We start from the raw sequence: 15,198 nt of genomic DNA on the forward strand, positions 1-15,198 counted from the left end.
CACATACCCATGCATATGTAGTGTAGCCCCTTGCTTGCGAGTACTTTGGATGAGTACTCACGGTTGCTTTTCTCCCTCTTTTCCCCCTTTCCTTTCTACCTGGTTGTCGCAACCAGATGTTGGAGTCCAGGAGCCAGACGCCACCGTCGACGACGACTCCTACGGCACTGGAGGAGCCTACTACTACGTGCAGCCCGGTGACGACGACCAGGAGTAGTTAGGAGGATCCCAGGCAGGAGGCCTGCGCCTCGTTCGATCTGTATCCCAGTTTGTGCTAGCCTTCTTAAGGCAAACTTGTTTAACTTATGTCTGTACTCAGATATTATTGCTTCCGCTGACTCGTCTATGATCGAGCACTTGTGTTCGAGCCCTCGAGGCCCCTAGCTTGTATTATGATGCTTGTATGACTTATTTATGTTTTAGAGTTGTGTTGTGATATCTTCCCGTGAGTCCCTGATCTTGGTCGTACACATTTGCGTGCATGATTAGTGTACGGTCAAACCGGGGGCATCACAATGACTCAACAAAGAAGAAAAGGAAACTACGAAACAACTATGTCTTCGCACTCCATAGTCTTCACGTGAATGTCTTCTCGAGTCATAAACTTCGATGTGATTGTCTTCATATACCACCATTGTCTTCAATGTCTTCATACATTTTTAGGGGTCATCTCCGGTAGGTAAACCGAATCAATGAGGGACTACTACCTGTGTTATCCTGCAATTCTCACAAACACATTAGTCCCTCAACCAGGTTTTTCGTCAATACTCCAAAACCAACTAGGGGTGGCACTAGATGCACTTACAAACACCAACTTCCCTGACTTGCTTGCTGAAATCCACGCCTCCCCTCCCCGCTACCGCCATATTAGATGGCTATGCGTGGAGGTTCTTGCCTGGACGCTTTGGACCGTCCCCAATAAGCTTGTCATTCAGAAAGTGCCTCTTCGACGTGCAACTGACGCAATCTTCAAAATGTGTGGTTACTTGCAGCTCCGGCGGCTGCTTAGCCGCCCTCAGGACCGGGACACCATCAACACTCTCCTAGCCGACCTTCGGTCGATGGCCTTCCGCTTGGCGCCCCCGCTCCCTCCGCCTCCCCCGGAGCCCGACTAGTTCCTCTTTCTGCGCTCCGTGTGTGCGAGTTTTTTTTTCTGTTTTCAGGGCTTGTTGAGTTGTGCCCTCAGCACTAACCCTTGGATACCTCTCTATTTGTGAGACTTGTGTGTGTGTGTGTGTGTGAACCTTGTTGGATGTTTGGTTTGGGCGGTTGCTTTATAATATAAAGCGGGACGAAAGCCTTTTTCGGTAACTTTCTTGATAGGCTTGCCATCGTTGTAAAGTTGGCGCTTGACCATGTCGCATGCCTCCGTACCAGGCATCCAGGGAAGGTGTTGCCTGCCACCATCACCGTCCTCCATGTCGATGACCTCTCCCATGCACTAGCAGTGTTGTGGCTGCCCGCCGTCAAACTGGAGGACGCCCGCCTCAAGGTCCCGTTGGCTGCCAGCTAAGTCAAGCCAGTGTGCACGACGTCTTTCGTGCGGCAAAAAACAACAAACTTATAGAAAAACACAACCGTCTTAATAAAAAAAATGCCCACGAAACAGACCGCCTCGTCACAAACTGGCAAGCAAAAGCAAAGGCTCCGCGGTCAAGTCCGTTAAACGTCAAGAGAACATCGAGCCAGGCGCACATGCATACGCATGTCAAACAAAGTGCCAGGCCAGCTTCACCATCACCTCACTGCTGCAAAAGAAGGTGGAGACTGAATGAACACTAGCAGTGGCACGCTCGATCGTGCTGGCGCGATGGGGAGCTCGCGGGCGCAGACACGACTTGCATGTCACGATCGAACCAGCCCGAACGGTGCAAAAGCGCCGACATGAGGGTTCGGTTGGACCATTGCGCGCGACCGGCGTCACGAGCGGCACGTACGACCCGACTGTCGTGCCCGCACCAACCTAGTGCGGGGGCAAAGACAGTCGATAGGCGGGTCCGTGGCCCGCTGTGCACGGGGTTGCGCGCGGGATGCCACGGCCAACGCCGCCGGGCGGTGTCTATTTCTTAGCTCACTGATTCTTTTTCCTCGACCGGCTGAGCGTTTCGCGTGAACGAGGCAAGACAGCTAGGACCAAAGGTTGCCAACGCCAACGGTGTTAATAGCTGCCCCCTATGAGACACGGGCGGCGGATGCAACGCGTGGGCCGGCCAGCGCCGCGGGTGCAATGCAGAGCTTGGCCGACCTAACTGGCTCGCCCACATGCGCCGGCTCACTCAAGTGTGACACAGGACCCACGCGCGAGCCAGCGCAGGCGAGTGCGACACACGCCTCACATGTCGCGACCGGACCATCCCTGCATGGGACTAGGATGCCGACAGACGGGTCCGGCTCACACGTCGGGCACGAGACAATGCGTGAAAAGGTCATCACATGTGCGCCCTCCGCCGCGCAATGACAATGGCCCAGGACGCACCTTAGGTCCACCCGTCATGGACCATGGAGGCGGGTCTCCTTGGCGCGCGTCACCCGGGAAGATCGGACAACGCGGAGAGCCCCTCGTGGCATGCCAACCAGAAATGGACAGTGCCGAGGCTCTCTTTGCCCTCGAAGCTCCCGAAGAGGCGGGTACTCTAGAATGCTTTTATAGGAGTAATGACACACACGTCATGCGTTCTCGAGAAAAAAAAGGAAGCAACATAAACACCAACGATTAGATTCAACAACTATTAGAGACATCAACAAGGTGTACTACAACAAACAGGAATGCTAAGCAAATATACAAGAAGAACGAACCTTTTTAGGAAAATCTTTGGGGATTTTCAGCAAATATACTTCTATGGTTGTTCATATTTGTTTGTCGTGTGTACAAAACACAACGCCAGGGGCAAGGGATGCCCCCTTTCCTTGTTTGGTGAACACAGCGCCAGGGGCAAGGGATGCCCCCTTTCCTTGTTTGGTGAGGGGCACAGCTTTACTAAAGACTATCTCTACAAGATGGTGATTTTATCCAGGTTCGAACAACTGAGAAGTGTGACACCCTACGTCCTGCTAGATTTATTCATTGGAAATAGTGAATGAAGTTTACAAGTCAGTTTATGTTACCGGGGCTAGCTGGGACTAGGAAACGATCTCTAACGTACTGGAGTGAACTCTCTCGGAGTCGAACCCTTATATACGTAGCTTGGGCTTCCTTTTATCATTGCAAGGGGTCGCCACAGTAGCTACAATGTAGTGGGTATAGTATTGGTACAATTGAATACCCACCACATTAAATGCGGGGTATGTGGCGCTGTATCATGTTGTCGAGAGTAGGCACATGTTTCATCGCACCGGCTTTATTGACAGCCCACCATTTACCGTGACATGCAGCGGGTGAGGTGTCGCGCATGGGGTAAAAGGGATGGTGTGAATCACCTCGCATGCCACCTAATCTCTAGGGATGCCCTGTCTGTTTCACAACTCGCCCCGCGCCACCGTAGGCCGTCGCATGCCTATGTTACAACTGCTCTGCCATAGACCCAAGCTATCCCGCAGCCACACCCACCGTTGACTGGTCATTGGTGGGCAGGATGTTCACAGGAGGTGGACGCCAGGGCAGCCATTGCCAGGAGGCAATCCCTTGTCAAGGCAATCTTGGTCTTGACATTGTCAACGGTGTCAGAGGGCACCTCCTCAAGCATGTTGTTGTTGGCAGTGAGAGTCTTTTACAAGGGTTTCACCACACCAAGACACGAGGGCCGTCCTCTTGTGGCGGCCGCCTCTAGCGATGAGAGGACCCTCCAAAGCAAGCAAGAACGAGACTCGTGAGAACGATTCTTCAAAGAGAAACACGGCTGCACAAACCAGAGAAACAAAACCCTGCAACCACCAGGACATAAACATTGCCGGGTCCAACCCTGAGTTTGCCGCCTCGCTTAATTCTTGCAAAGGTTATCACAGGGTATTTTACTAGATGTGATACTAACGATTTATTCGTTTCTAATCCGATAAAGGACATTTGTTGTTATCAAGAAAAACTATCAAAACATACGAAGTAGGAAAGTAAGGGTGTCCCGATTCAACTTCTCACGAATGAGAATATTAGTTCATATTCACATTATTAGTTTTCTTTCGAAAAAGAGCAGCTACCAACCAGCAGCAAGATTACACGAGTGAGGAGGTAAATCCTTTGAAAAAAGAGAAAAAATAGAGAGAGAGAAAGAAAGAAGCAAAATACTGAATGCGTCAGTCTGCTTTAGTGTATTGATAAGAAACGTTACTCCAAAATGGCACTCATAGTAAAACAGAACGTAACCCTTCGCCCTTGCCGGCGGAAGGGCTCCGTTTTAGATGCTTTTCTGAATTTTGTTAGGGTTTGCGCCATGCTCAAGAAGATGAGGCGGCGTCGGCTTCTTGAAGATGGAATAAGGTCCTCCCCGCCTAGCCCCAGTTCCTGTGATGTTTTAAGCATCGTCGGAAGGCGTGTGGGGGTTTGTCTCTGGCGGATCTCGTGGGATCCGGTAGGCGTTTGTCTTCGGTGGATCCGACTGGATCCGGTTTTCGTTCGTCTACGTCTGTGTGCCTGCAGGTTGGATCCTTCCGGTCTATTCTTCTCTTCATCGACGATGGTTACTGTTCTGGTGCGCTGGTCCTATGGGGCCTTAGCACGACGACTTTCCGACTGTCTACTACAACAATGTTTGCCCGACTCCGACGAGGGAGGGCGATGACGATGGCGTGCCTTCGGCTCGCTTCAGTGCTTGCAGTCGTCGCTAGGTGGTCTACGAACTTGGATGTAAAATTTACATCTAGTGTTCTTTGTACTACCTTGACAGTTGATGAATAGATCGAAAGTTTCTCGAAAAAAAATGGCACTCATAGTGCTTCCTTTTAACAATGGAGAAATAAACCCGCAAAAAAGAAACCAATGGAGAAAATGAAAGGGGAGGGAAACGGAGAGACGGACGCAGGAGAGACAGAGGATAGAAAAGTGACGACGCGCTTCCTCTCTGTGAGCTGTGACCGTCGTCCAGAAGAAAACCCACCTCCGCCCGCATCGCACCTCCGGGACCCTTACGGACGCCGGCCGAGGAAGCCCCCGAATTCAGGTCTCTCTCTTCCCGTTGCTTCTTCACTTCTTCGTCCCGTTGCCGCAGACCGCGCGCTTGGCATCCTCACTTGTTCTTGTTCTGGAGTAGAGGGTTTTTCAGGCTCCCACTTTCTCATTTTTGACGAAACAGGGATTCAGGGTTTTTGCGCTGCAAGTTCATCTTGGCTTTCTTTCGTGATCGATCGACGGGTAGCTTTTTAATCGATCTGCTCGTGGAGTGGGATTTCTACTTCTTGTTCTCTTTTCTTTATTTTTTTCGCGGGTAATAATTTTGACGAGCCGAGCCGTGGCAATTATTTTGACCAAGATTGGCTCTGCCTCTCAAGATTCTGCATGTTCTTAACCCTCATCGACAATGTGCTGCTCCCCGCGGAGTAGGAGAGTATTTAGTAGCAGCGTGGGGGTATTCACTTACCCTTTCTGGCTTTTCCCCACTCTTTCTCCAAGCCCCCAAAACCCTCTTTTCCCCTCCTCCTCTTCTTCTTCCTCTGCTCTGCTCCCGGATTCTGCTTTGCTTGTTGGTGTTGCTAGGTATCTCGAGGACCCAAGCACACAATCCATCTCCCCCTCTGTTTATTTTGCTCTTTGTTTTGTGTTCTTAGTTATTGTCGCTCTCTGCTTCTGCCCTATCTTGCTCCTGATCGTTCTTCGGTCTCTACTCTACTGAGTGTTGCGCTTCGTCGAGGCCCTCTGCCCTATCTTGATTCCTTCTCCTTCCGTTGCCTTCACTTTACTCCATCTGTTTTGTGTGGTATTTTGCATCATCTGCTTCTACCTTTACCTGACATGTGGTATGATTTAATCTCACTTGTAGAGGAGAAGAGAAGAGGAAGGGGCAGATCTATCATCTATGGGCAACTGCAAGAGTTCATGTATGTAGCTCTCTTATAAACTGAAAGTTAGGTGCAATTTACAGCATTAATTCCTTGGCAAAAGTCAGGGTAAGAAGATGACATCCTAGCTCTGAATTGAAGAGCACTTACTCTCACCATCATGCTCATAAATTAGCAAGATGCCTAGCTAGTCATGTGTTGAGTATATCACTCTCCTTATGTAGAAACACAAAGCTGTTTGAGTGCTGGTCTTGATGTCTTATTGGTTAGAAGCAATACTACAATGCTAATGACATAGTACTAGAAGCAAGTACCTGAATGATATCTTGTTGATTGGAAACACAGTGTCTTCTGCCTTATTCTACCCCTGATTGGTGACATGAATAAATATGTGCATCCAAGATTTTGATTCATTTATTAATCAGAAGATAAAAAACTTATATGCATGTATCCCATTCTTGCGGTAGTCGATATTGTAGTTTGTTTATTTGGATCTGCAACATGACATGAATTTTATCATAGCCTGTTCTCTCTTTCTTTGTTTTGTAATTTTAAGTTATTGCATTTGTGCAAATATCAGCTCGGGCACTGCTAGGAAAAGCCCATGTTGTTCCGGATGCTGAATGGAGGATGCAGGACTTTGGAAAGACCCATGTTCCAGATCTAGAATGGAGGATTCATGACTTCTCATCGCTGCTTGAGACGGGAGCTAAGTCAGCAACATCTGCCACTTTTCACTGCTCTGGGTATAACTGGTATGCACCATAATTGCAAAAGAAACTCTGCAAAATTCAGGTATTAGATGTACTAGTAGGTATATACACGTGCAATGCACGTCTTAATATAACGGAGTGATTTTGGTAAAAGAAATAAAAAAGGTCAAAGATTTGCTAATAGATTCGGGCAAAAAGAAATATAGTGATGTACGAATGCAGATATTAATTAAGTAGGAATTAATATTCGTTCCTCCTGCAAAAGAAAAGAATTAGTACTCATACAAAAACTGTACATTCACATCTAAAACAACTATAGGTTCATGTAGAAAGTTGTATGTTACTCTATTTTCTTTTTCTCCTCATTCTCCTCCCAAACCATCATGCCTGGGCTCAAGTAGTCATGCGCTCAAGCAGCACTGCAGCAAGCCGGCAATATGGCCCATGAGGCACCGCATTTTTTTTATGGGCTTCTTTTCTCTGGAAGGGCCACATGAATGTTCTATAACACAGAAGAGGCAATAGCAGTCTACTGTTCATGGCGAATCCTACTGATCTTAGCCCTTGGATTTTGGGGACCAACAGTTATGATTGATGCTCTAGATCCAATTCAAAACTGGTACACTATATAGTAGTGGAGAAATGCCATCTGGTTTGTTTTAGTAGAAAAGGTAATTATATGTTATCCATATACACATTGATTTAGGATGACATTTACTCACAATGATGTTTCGATGTAATCAAATTAGTAATCACAATCTCATAAACAAACAGTCAGACGCTAAAACTTGATATGGTGCAGGAAGTGAAGAAATTAGACTTCATTCCTACTTCAGTTATGAATTCTAGACTGACTTTGGCTTCTTCGCATGATTTCATTTACCAGGCACCTGCAAGTAATTCCAATGCATAAAGAAACAGGTTCTGAAACGCCATATGTTGCTCTTCATCTTATGACATCCCAAGAAAGGATGGTGCCAGGTCACACGGTGCATGTGGTTTTTGAGTTGTCAATATACAACCATTCAAAAGGAATGTACTGTGGATGCAAAGGTAGTCTCATGGATGTGTTTTTTCAATCACATCCATCATATTGCAGCTACAAATCCATACTCATATGTGTGTCATAAGTTTGGGATATAAATACCATGATTCCACCATCATTACAAGGCAATATTTGTAAATATTGAAATATGATCAAATACAACGTTTTCCCATTAACAAGTCACTTTCTATTTGCTTTGCTGTCAAGTTTCTCTGTAGATCTTCAGGAATGTGTCACATTTGAGACTACTATGGTTCAAAACGGCATACACATGTTCTCTTAAAATTTGATTATCATTATTTGGACGTAAATATTTGGTGCAAGGTTGGTTAGATTATTTGGTAATATTTGCTTCTTGCATACAAGTTGTCGTTCTCTAATCTTCTAAGTTCTAACCTTTACCTAAATGCAGCTGGCTGCAACTTTGATTTCAAGAATGCCCACTCGAAGGAAAATTGCTTGATTCCTCTCCAGGAGCTACTGAACTCATCTGCTTTTCTAGTTGATGATAACTGTGTCTTTGCTGTGGAGATATTAAAAATTGATGCCTCTTCTCCTAAAAAGAAGGCTGTTGTGCTTCAGAAGAAAGCTACCACAGTTCAGAACCTATTTGTCCAGAGGAAGGGGTTTGTCAAAGGGACATACACTTGGACCATGAACAATTTCCTTGAACTGGACTTGAAGTACTTCGTCCGTTCTCCTACATTTGAAGCTGGCGGACAGAAATGGTATACATCTGTTACCACTTAGGCAGTTACATCACAAATGATGTATATAAACAGTGCATGTGTAATCCAACATTTTAGCTTATATGTATCCTTTAGCTTACCATACCTGGTCGGTTCACTAGTTTCATAGTGGAAAGAAGCTTCCTGTTTAATGTTTTATGCCAACGGACATTAGCGATGGCGGGATTTTTGTGGAAGGCAAGGTCCTTGAGATATTCCAACTAGATAGTTTAGCTTGATCTCTAAGCATGAAACCAAACTGTACTTCTAGTATATTTACAGATATGCGGTAGCACATTCCAATTTCAATAGAAAGGGGTTTTGTCATCATGATGTACCGAAATTCAGGAACCAATTTGAAACAATGTAGTACTAAAATCTATGTTGGCATATAAAAATTTCATGGTCATATGTTATGTTGTTTAGGAGATTTTTCCCAGAAATTTTGTTCTCATGTATATATGTGGTATCACTGGTTCTGGTATGTTCTCCCAGAAATTTCATTCTCATGCATATATTTTGTATCACTGGTTCTGGTATGTGTCACATACCATCAATTATTTTGGCAGATTGTTTTTGCTGAACATTGTATTATCTTGTACTGTAGTCATGGTTTGCTTAGATTTTTTGTACAATTTAGTAATACCACGAAGTTGTGTCCAAAGATAATGGCATTCTACACCCAAACTCAGCCACAACTTTCTTATTTCAATAGCTAACCACATTCTGCAAATACATTTTCCGGGGTACTTAATTATATTTTTGTCAACAGGTACATCGGCATGTATCCGCGTGGTGACTTGTACAGCACTGATTGCCTCAGTTTGTACTTATACCTGGATGCCTGGGATGAGCTCCGTCTTGAGTCCAAGAAGGTGGTTGTAATGACTCTGTCCATCCTGGACCAAAAGAATGGGAAGCACTTGACTGTAACTTCAGGTTCAGCTCTCCTTAGCAAGTATCACTGCTATTGATATGTGTGATTTAAGAAGCTAGTGTCTGTAACCTCATTATTATTACAGTTGATCTTACTTTTTTCTTGATCACAGGTCTCTGGGTGTTTACGGGTGGACATGGCTTGGGATGGGCTGATTTCCTTAGACTCAGTCAACTCAAGGACCCTTCTGGAGGCTATGTTGTGGGATCGAGCTGCATTGTGAAGCTAGATGTTTACCTCATGGCCTGATGGAGAGATAATGCTATTTAATCCTAGCTACTAATAACCGGACTTATATATGAGACAATGTTGTGGTAGCAGTACTAAGAACTTGTGGAATGATTAGTAGTAGTAATGAAAGCCGGATTTGAGAAGTGAGATGATTTCACGCATATATATTTCTACGTATATGTGTCGGACAGAAATATGTTACTGGAAGTACTTGTATATGCATGGATGATACAGCTATGTCGTTCTGCTTGCCTCGATTACATGCATGCTGGATTCAGCTGAACACTTTGGTTATCTTTCGCTTGGTTTATGCGGATCATGTCCCCAATAGATAACAGGATAGGAGTCTAGGGAGCTTATCCTCTTTTCTGCCTTACCGGTTGTACTTTTATTTTCTTTGTCTTTGCTCTGCTTGCGAGCTGTAATACCTTCATGACTTTGGGATACTTCGAGAATTTTTAATAAGATGGCTGCATGCATCATTATGATGCAGAGGCCGAGGGCACGCCTCCATTTTCAAAAAAAATGTCCCCAATAGATGAACCATGGTTCAATGTAAAGCGCTTTGCGTCTATGGTTTATTTTGAGAAGGAAAAGAGGCTCTTTCCTTTGTCTGCCGTCCATTCGTTTCGATCTCCAGGAGGAGGAGGAGGATCAGGGCGTTTAACTTGTCCTGGTCCAAACTAATTTCTCCAGGGGTTTGTTGCGGATAATATAATATCCAAACTAATTTCTCCTTAGAGCTGGGAAGGATTCCGTTTTTTTCTCCAAAAAAAAATAGAGAGGAAGGAGTCCCCACGATCACATCCTCCATATAAATGCCCTCGCCCCCTCTCGCCTCCATTCCTCCAGCGTCGACCATCCAAGCCAGGTCTTCCCAGCTCGATCTGCCCCGGAAGCCAGGTCTTTCTCCTCCCTTCCTTCCTGCTCTGCTGACCATGGGAAATCCAGTCATTTATTCGCCCTTCTCCATCTTTTCACCTACCTCTCTGTGGAAAGAACAAACGATTCCCCGAGCAGAGGGTTTTAGGGTTTTTCTAGACCAGGGGGTTTAGGGGGTTTCAGTGCAAATTCCAAGTTCCTGTAAATTTATCTAATTATTTTAGACAAACCGTTTATGTTTATGGAGTGCGATTTTACTTCTTGATCTCTTATTTATTAATTAGTTCGTCGGGGAAATTCTGTCCTCGGCAAAGCTTAGTTTGGCAGCACAGTTTTTGAAAAAACGAAGTATCCTAAAACCATAGTTTTCTTATGTGTGGGGAACAAATACTCTGGTTTTTAAAAACTATAGTTTTTCTCAGTTTTGTCAAGTCCACCGAAGCGTTTGGCTGATCTTATTATGCTGCAGTGATAACTACATGGCCGAATAGCACGTGCTAACTTATCAACACCTAAAAAGCAACATCACCGGATTAATCAGCGTGTGCTAGTGTACGACCGGATTAATCACCTACAGCTACATGGCCATGCACGAGTCAACCTCCTATGTACGAGTGTGCTCCAATGACCAATCTATTTAGCAAGCTAGCTTTGTTCGAGACGTGCAGAAAGTATTCGGCAACCAGTGAATTCATTATAAAATATACAACAGATAGATGAGTCGGCGGCCGCGGCGACTGATTTTCTGATCAGTGCGTAGATGGCGGTGTCAACAAGCTTAGCACTCTCCCAACGACTTTCACTTGGTTCAGTTTTTAAAAAAGAGGTCAGGGCCTTTTTTTAAATACTGCAGAAAAACTACAGTATCAAAGATACCTCAGTATATTAAACTACAGTAATTTTTTAAGCCAAACACTTCAAAGTATTTAATACCAAGGTTTTTTCAGAAACCACAGTATTCCTAAAAAACTTCAAAAATACTTTACTCCCAAACGCACCCGATTGACTTACATCCAAGTGGTAAGTCATTAAGGAATGGTGATTTATGTTTGTGCGGCGTGGTTATTATTTCGTCAAGATTTGCACTACTCTACTTTTGGAGATTACTTACGTGCCTTGTGGTGCTTCCAGAGGAGAGCAGAGGAAGGCTATGGGCAACACCGGGAGTACATGTACGTCTTCTTGGTCCTTTTCTAGTTGAAATTCAGATTGTGCATATTATAAACAGAACACAGATACCAATTACAGTGCTCATTTGTTAAACAAAATCAGGTAAAAAGTACATGAATCGTAGCACTTAATTCTTATGGTCCTACAGTTCTAGGTATGCTGCAGAGAATGAAGTTATTGTCATCGCTATCATCTTTAGTACTGTAACTAGCAAGACGATTAGCTACCGGTGCGGTGATTGCTCTTCGACTGGGCTTGTTGCGGTGGTGGCTCTTGTGCCCCTGTGGTGCTCATGCAACAATCATCGATCGTGATCATGGTCGTCTGATCTGTGCTTTGGCTGCCACCGTGAACGCCCATGGCTGATGACCAAACGCACACTTTTTTTGTGACTCAAAAAGAAGGCATGCTAGATTTCTAGAGAACACATGCATACTTGCTGATTACAAGAAGCATTACTTGCTATATATGTACATGTAGGAAGTACTATGACATGTTCCATTCTACGCTTTTTTGGTCCAAGTGAATCTGTTAAGATTACATGCCTTCACGTATGTACACTGTTTGCATTTTCTGCTCAATGAAAAGATGTTCTGCTGCTTCCATACTGCCCATGGTAGATATTGCAGCCTGTTCTTCTGCAAATGCAAAAGCACATTAATTTTCTGAATGGTGCATACGTTCTTTTCCTTTCCCTGGACTGGTATGTAATTTTGAGTTGCTGCCTTTGTGGAAATTTCAGCTCCTGCAAGCTTAGGAAAGGCTCATGTTCCACATTTACAATGGAAGGTTCATGACTTCTCAGCGCTACTTGAGACAGGAGCCAAGTCAGCAAAATCTGCTCATTTTCACTGCTCCGGGTATAAATGGTATGTATCTTAACTGCAGAAGGATTTTTTACACAATTACTCCCTCCGTTCCTAAATATAAGTCTTTTTAGATATATTTCAATAAGAATTACATACGGATATATAGACATATTTTAGAGTGTAGATTCACTCATTTTGCCCCGTATATTAGTCCGCATTGAAATCTCTAAAAAGACTTAAATTTAGGAACGGAGGGAGTACTATGTGTTACATGCAAATATGATGCTTCTCAGTCTAGCATTATTACTAAACCTTTCATTTTGTTTTTAGTAGACAGAATTGCTATCTGTATATCCATATGCAATACTAATTTAGGACCCAAAAAACACTAATATAGGATGTGAATTGCTCTGGCTAATCATGCTTCTGTGAAGTCAAATTGTCAATCATAATAATTCCATTAACAAACATTTTGGTAGGATGCATGAAGTGAAGAAATCAGATTTCATTCTTACTTCAGTTATGACTACTTCTAGACTGATCATGTTTTTACTTTTTTTTTGTCCATCAATTGATTTACCAGGTTCCTGAAAGTGACACCACCAATGCATAATAAACCTGGCGCTGAAACTCCATATGTTGGTCTTTCTCTTAAGCTAGGCCGGACAACCCTGAAGCCGGGTGACACGGTAAATGCCGTGTTTGAGTTATCAGTATACAATCATGCAAAGAAGATATACTGTGGACGCAAAGGTATTTTTTAATTGCTTCTTTGTGCACGTCCAACCTATTACAGTTGGGATTCCCTTCCCTAGTCCTTTGTGACTATGCTATATAAGTTTGAGCTATAATTCTATATTGGGATTTACATTGAACAATGGTACCAACATGGGATTCACTATATTGCTGCCATGTTTGCATATATGCGTAAAGGGTGTGAACGGAGGTTATACATTGTTTGGGGTATGTGCAGCTTACATGCAAGTTTTCACTCACTAATCTTCTAATCTTTAACTGAATGCAGCTAGCCACAATTTTGATTTGAACAATACATGCTCAAAGGATGAATGTTTGATTCCTCTTCAGAAGCTACTAAAATCATCTGCTTTTCTAGTTGATGATAGCTGTGTCTTTGGTGTTAAGATATTAAAAATTAAAGTATGTTCTCCTGAAAAGAAGGCTGTTATGGTTCTGAAGAAGGCTACCACACTTCAGAACCTTTTTATCCAGAAGAAAGGGCTCATCAAAGGGACCTACACCTGGACCATGGACAACTACCATGAATTGGACTTGAAGCGCTATGTTTGTTCTCCTACATTTGAAGTTGGTGGACATAAATGGTACTCATATCTTCCATCAGTTACATATAAATGGTTTTTATTAATAATGTGCATGTAACATTAGCCCATTTATCATAAATGTACCATGCCATGTTACATTACTAATTTCGTAGTGGCCGGAAGTACTTCTCCAGTGCTCTATGCCAACATACATTAGGGACACCCAGATGTCTGTGCAACACAAGTTCCATTGTAACTTCAGATATTCCAACTGAATATCTTAGCCTAATTTCCACGAAAGGAACCAATCAACTCTTGTTCTAGTATATTTAGAGACACCCAGAAACACACTCTGATGCATGACCTAACGAGTTACTGAATATTCAGTCTGCAAACTCGATGATTATGTTTTGATTGCCACTCTACATGTCTGTCAACAGGCATGTTGGCATGTATCCGCATGGTTGCAGACACATCACCGGCCACATCTCCTTGTTCTTATACCTGGAGTCCTCGGATAAGCTCTGTTACGAGTCCGGGAAGGTAGTTGAATTGACTCTATCCATCCTAGACCAAAAGAACGGGAAACACTCCACCATCACTTCAGGTTCAGCTCTCCTTAGCAACTATCAGTGACGACTATAATTTGCTACCTCCTGATTTCAGTTGATCTTACTTTTCTGGTGATCGCAGGTCTCTCGGTGTTTGGAGGTGATAGCAGCTGGGGATGGCCCAAGTTCCTTACAGTCAATAGATTCAAGGATCCGTCTCGAGGCTATGTCCTAGGATCGAGATGCCTTGTCAAGGCAGATTTCACTATTGTTGGCTCCAATGATGGCTAGATCTTTAGCTCATGGCCCTTGCATCCTACTACTCCCTCCGTTCCAAATTACTCGTCGCAGAAATGGATGTATCTAGAACTAAAATACATCTAGATACATCCATACCTGCGACAAGTAATTCGGAACGGAGGGAGTACTTGCTAGTATTGTGTCATATACTTGTTAAGTTTTTGCCATATTGTTTTGGTAGCAGTGCTAACACGACCATCATATGGTGCTAACGACAAACTTAGCACTGTAAGTTGAGAACATGTTAGTTTTATTTCAGGCAGTGTGATGTTAGAAACTACTTCAATACGGATGATGCAATTATTTCGGTTGGCTTATTATCTCGCTAGTACAATTTAAGTTTCTACCATCTCTCCTCACGCCCTGGTCGGCCAAATAGATTTTGGTGTTGGTGCTGTTATTGGAAGAGACATAGGCTTGCTTGTTTGCAAGATAAGTTCAGAGATTGACACTTGTTGTTACATGAACGAGGAATTTAATCATAATATCAGCTACAACTGGAGATGTACAGATTGAATGCTGGAACTCGCCATGGTTGTTACATGGACATGGTAACAAACCAGATGCAAAGCAACAATAAACAATTGCGTCGACGCTTTTTATTTTCCTTTTCAGATGAGATGCATT

At 43.9% G+C, this 15,198-nt stretch overlaps 2 protein-coding genes across 3 annotated transcripts; both read left to right on the forward strand.

Moving 5' to 3' along the window:
* Positions 1-4,924: 4,924 nt before the first annotated feature.
* Positions 4,925-9,816, forward strand: LOC123181157 (uncharacterized). Of its 2 annotated transcripts, none has more exons than XM_044593400.1 (7): positions 4,925-5,090; positions 5,907-5,964; positions 6,506-6,680; positions 7,525-7,691; positions 8,096-8,411; positions 9,184-9,350; positions 9,461-9,816. In XM_044593400.1, exons 2-7 carry the CDS (start codon positions 5,943-5,945, stop codon positions 9,595-9,597), a joined length of 984 nt encoding a protein of 327 aa, XP_044449335.1. In that variant the 5' UTR covers positions 4,925-5,090; positions 5,907-5,942; the 3' UTR covers positions 9,598-9,816. The 2 variants fall into 2 exon arrangements, with proteins under 2 accessions (XP_044449335.1, XP_044449334.1); XM_044593399.1 differs by lacking the exon at positions 4,925-5,090 and adding an exon at positions 5,177-5,623.
* A 566-nt stretch (positions 9,817-10,382) lies between these two features.
* LOC123167790 (uncharacterized) lies at positions 10,383-14,920 on the forward strand. The gene is made up of 7 exons (XM_044585656.1): positions 10,383-10,482; positions 11,593-11,633; positions 12,374-12,500; positions 13,024-13,193; positions 13,465-13,780; positions 14,161-14,327; positions 14,414-14,920. Exons 2-7 carry the CDS (start codon positions 11,612-11,614, stop codon positions 14,560-14,562), a joined length of 951 nt encoding a protein of 316 aa, XP_044441591.1. The 5' UTR covers positions 10,383-10,482; positions 11,593-11,611; the 3' UTR covers positions 14,563-14,920.
* The last annotated feature ends 278 nt before the right edge of the window (positions 14,921-15,198 follow it).

Source organism: Triticum aestivum, chromosome 1D (genome assembly GCF_018294505.1).
Source record: "Triticum aestivum cultivar Chinese Spring chromosome 1D, IWGSC CS RefSeq v2.1, whole genome shotgun sequence".
Lineage (NCBI taxonomy): Eukaryota > Viridiplantae > Streptophyta > Magnoliopsida > Poales > Poaceae > Triticum > Triticum aestivum.

Bases quoted from the DNA above. Each gene is read 5' to 3' on its own strand.
- LOC123181157 (XM_044593400.1), top strand. From the start codon at position 5,943: ATGGGCAACTGCAAGAGTTCAT. The intron at 5,965-6,505 runs GTATGTAGCTCT...TGCAAATATCAG, and splicing joins GGGCAACTGCAAGAGTTCAT to CTCGGGCACTGCTAGGAAAA. The intron at 8,412-9,183 runs GTATACATCTGT...TTTTGTCAACAG, and splicing joins GAAGCTGGCGGACAGAAATG to GTACATCGGCATGTATCCGC.
- LOC123167790 (XM_044585656.1), top strand. From the start codon at position 11,612: ATGGGCAACACCGGGAGTACAT. The intron at 11,634-12,373 runs GTACGTCTTCTT...TGGAAATTTCAG, and splicing joins GGGCAACACCGGGAGTACAT to CTCCTGCAAGCTTAGGAAAG. The intron at 14,328-14,413 runs GTTCAGCTCTCC...TGGTGATCGCAG, and splicing joins ACACTCCACCATCACTTCAG to GTCTCTCGGTGTTTGGAGGT.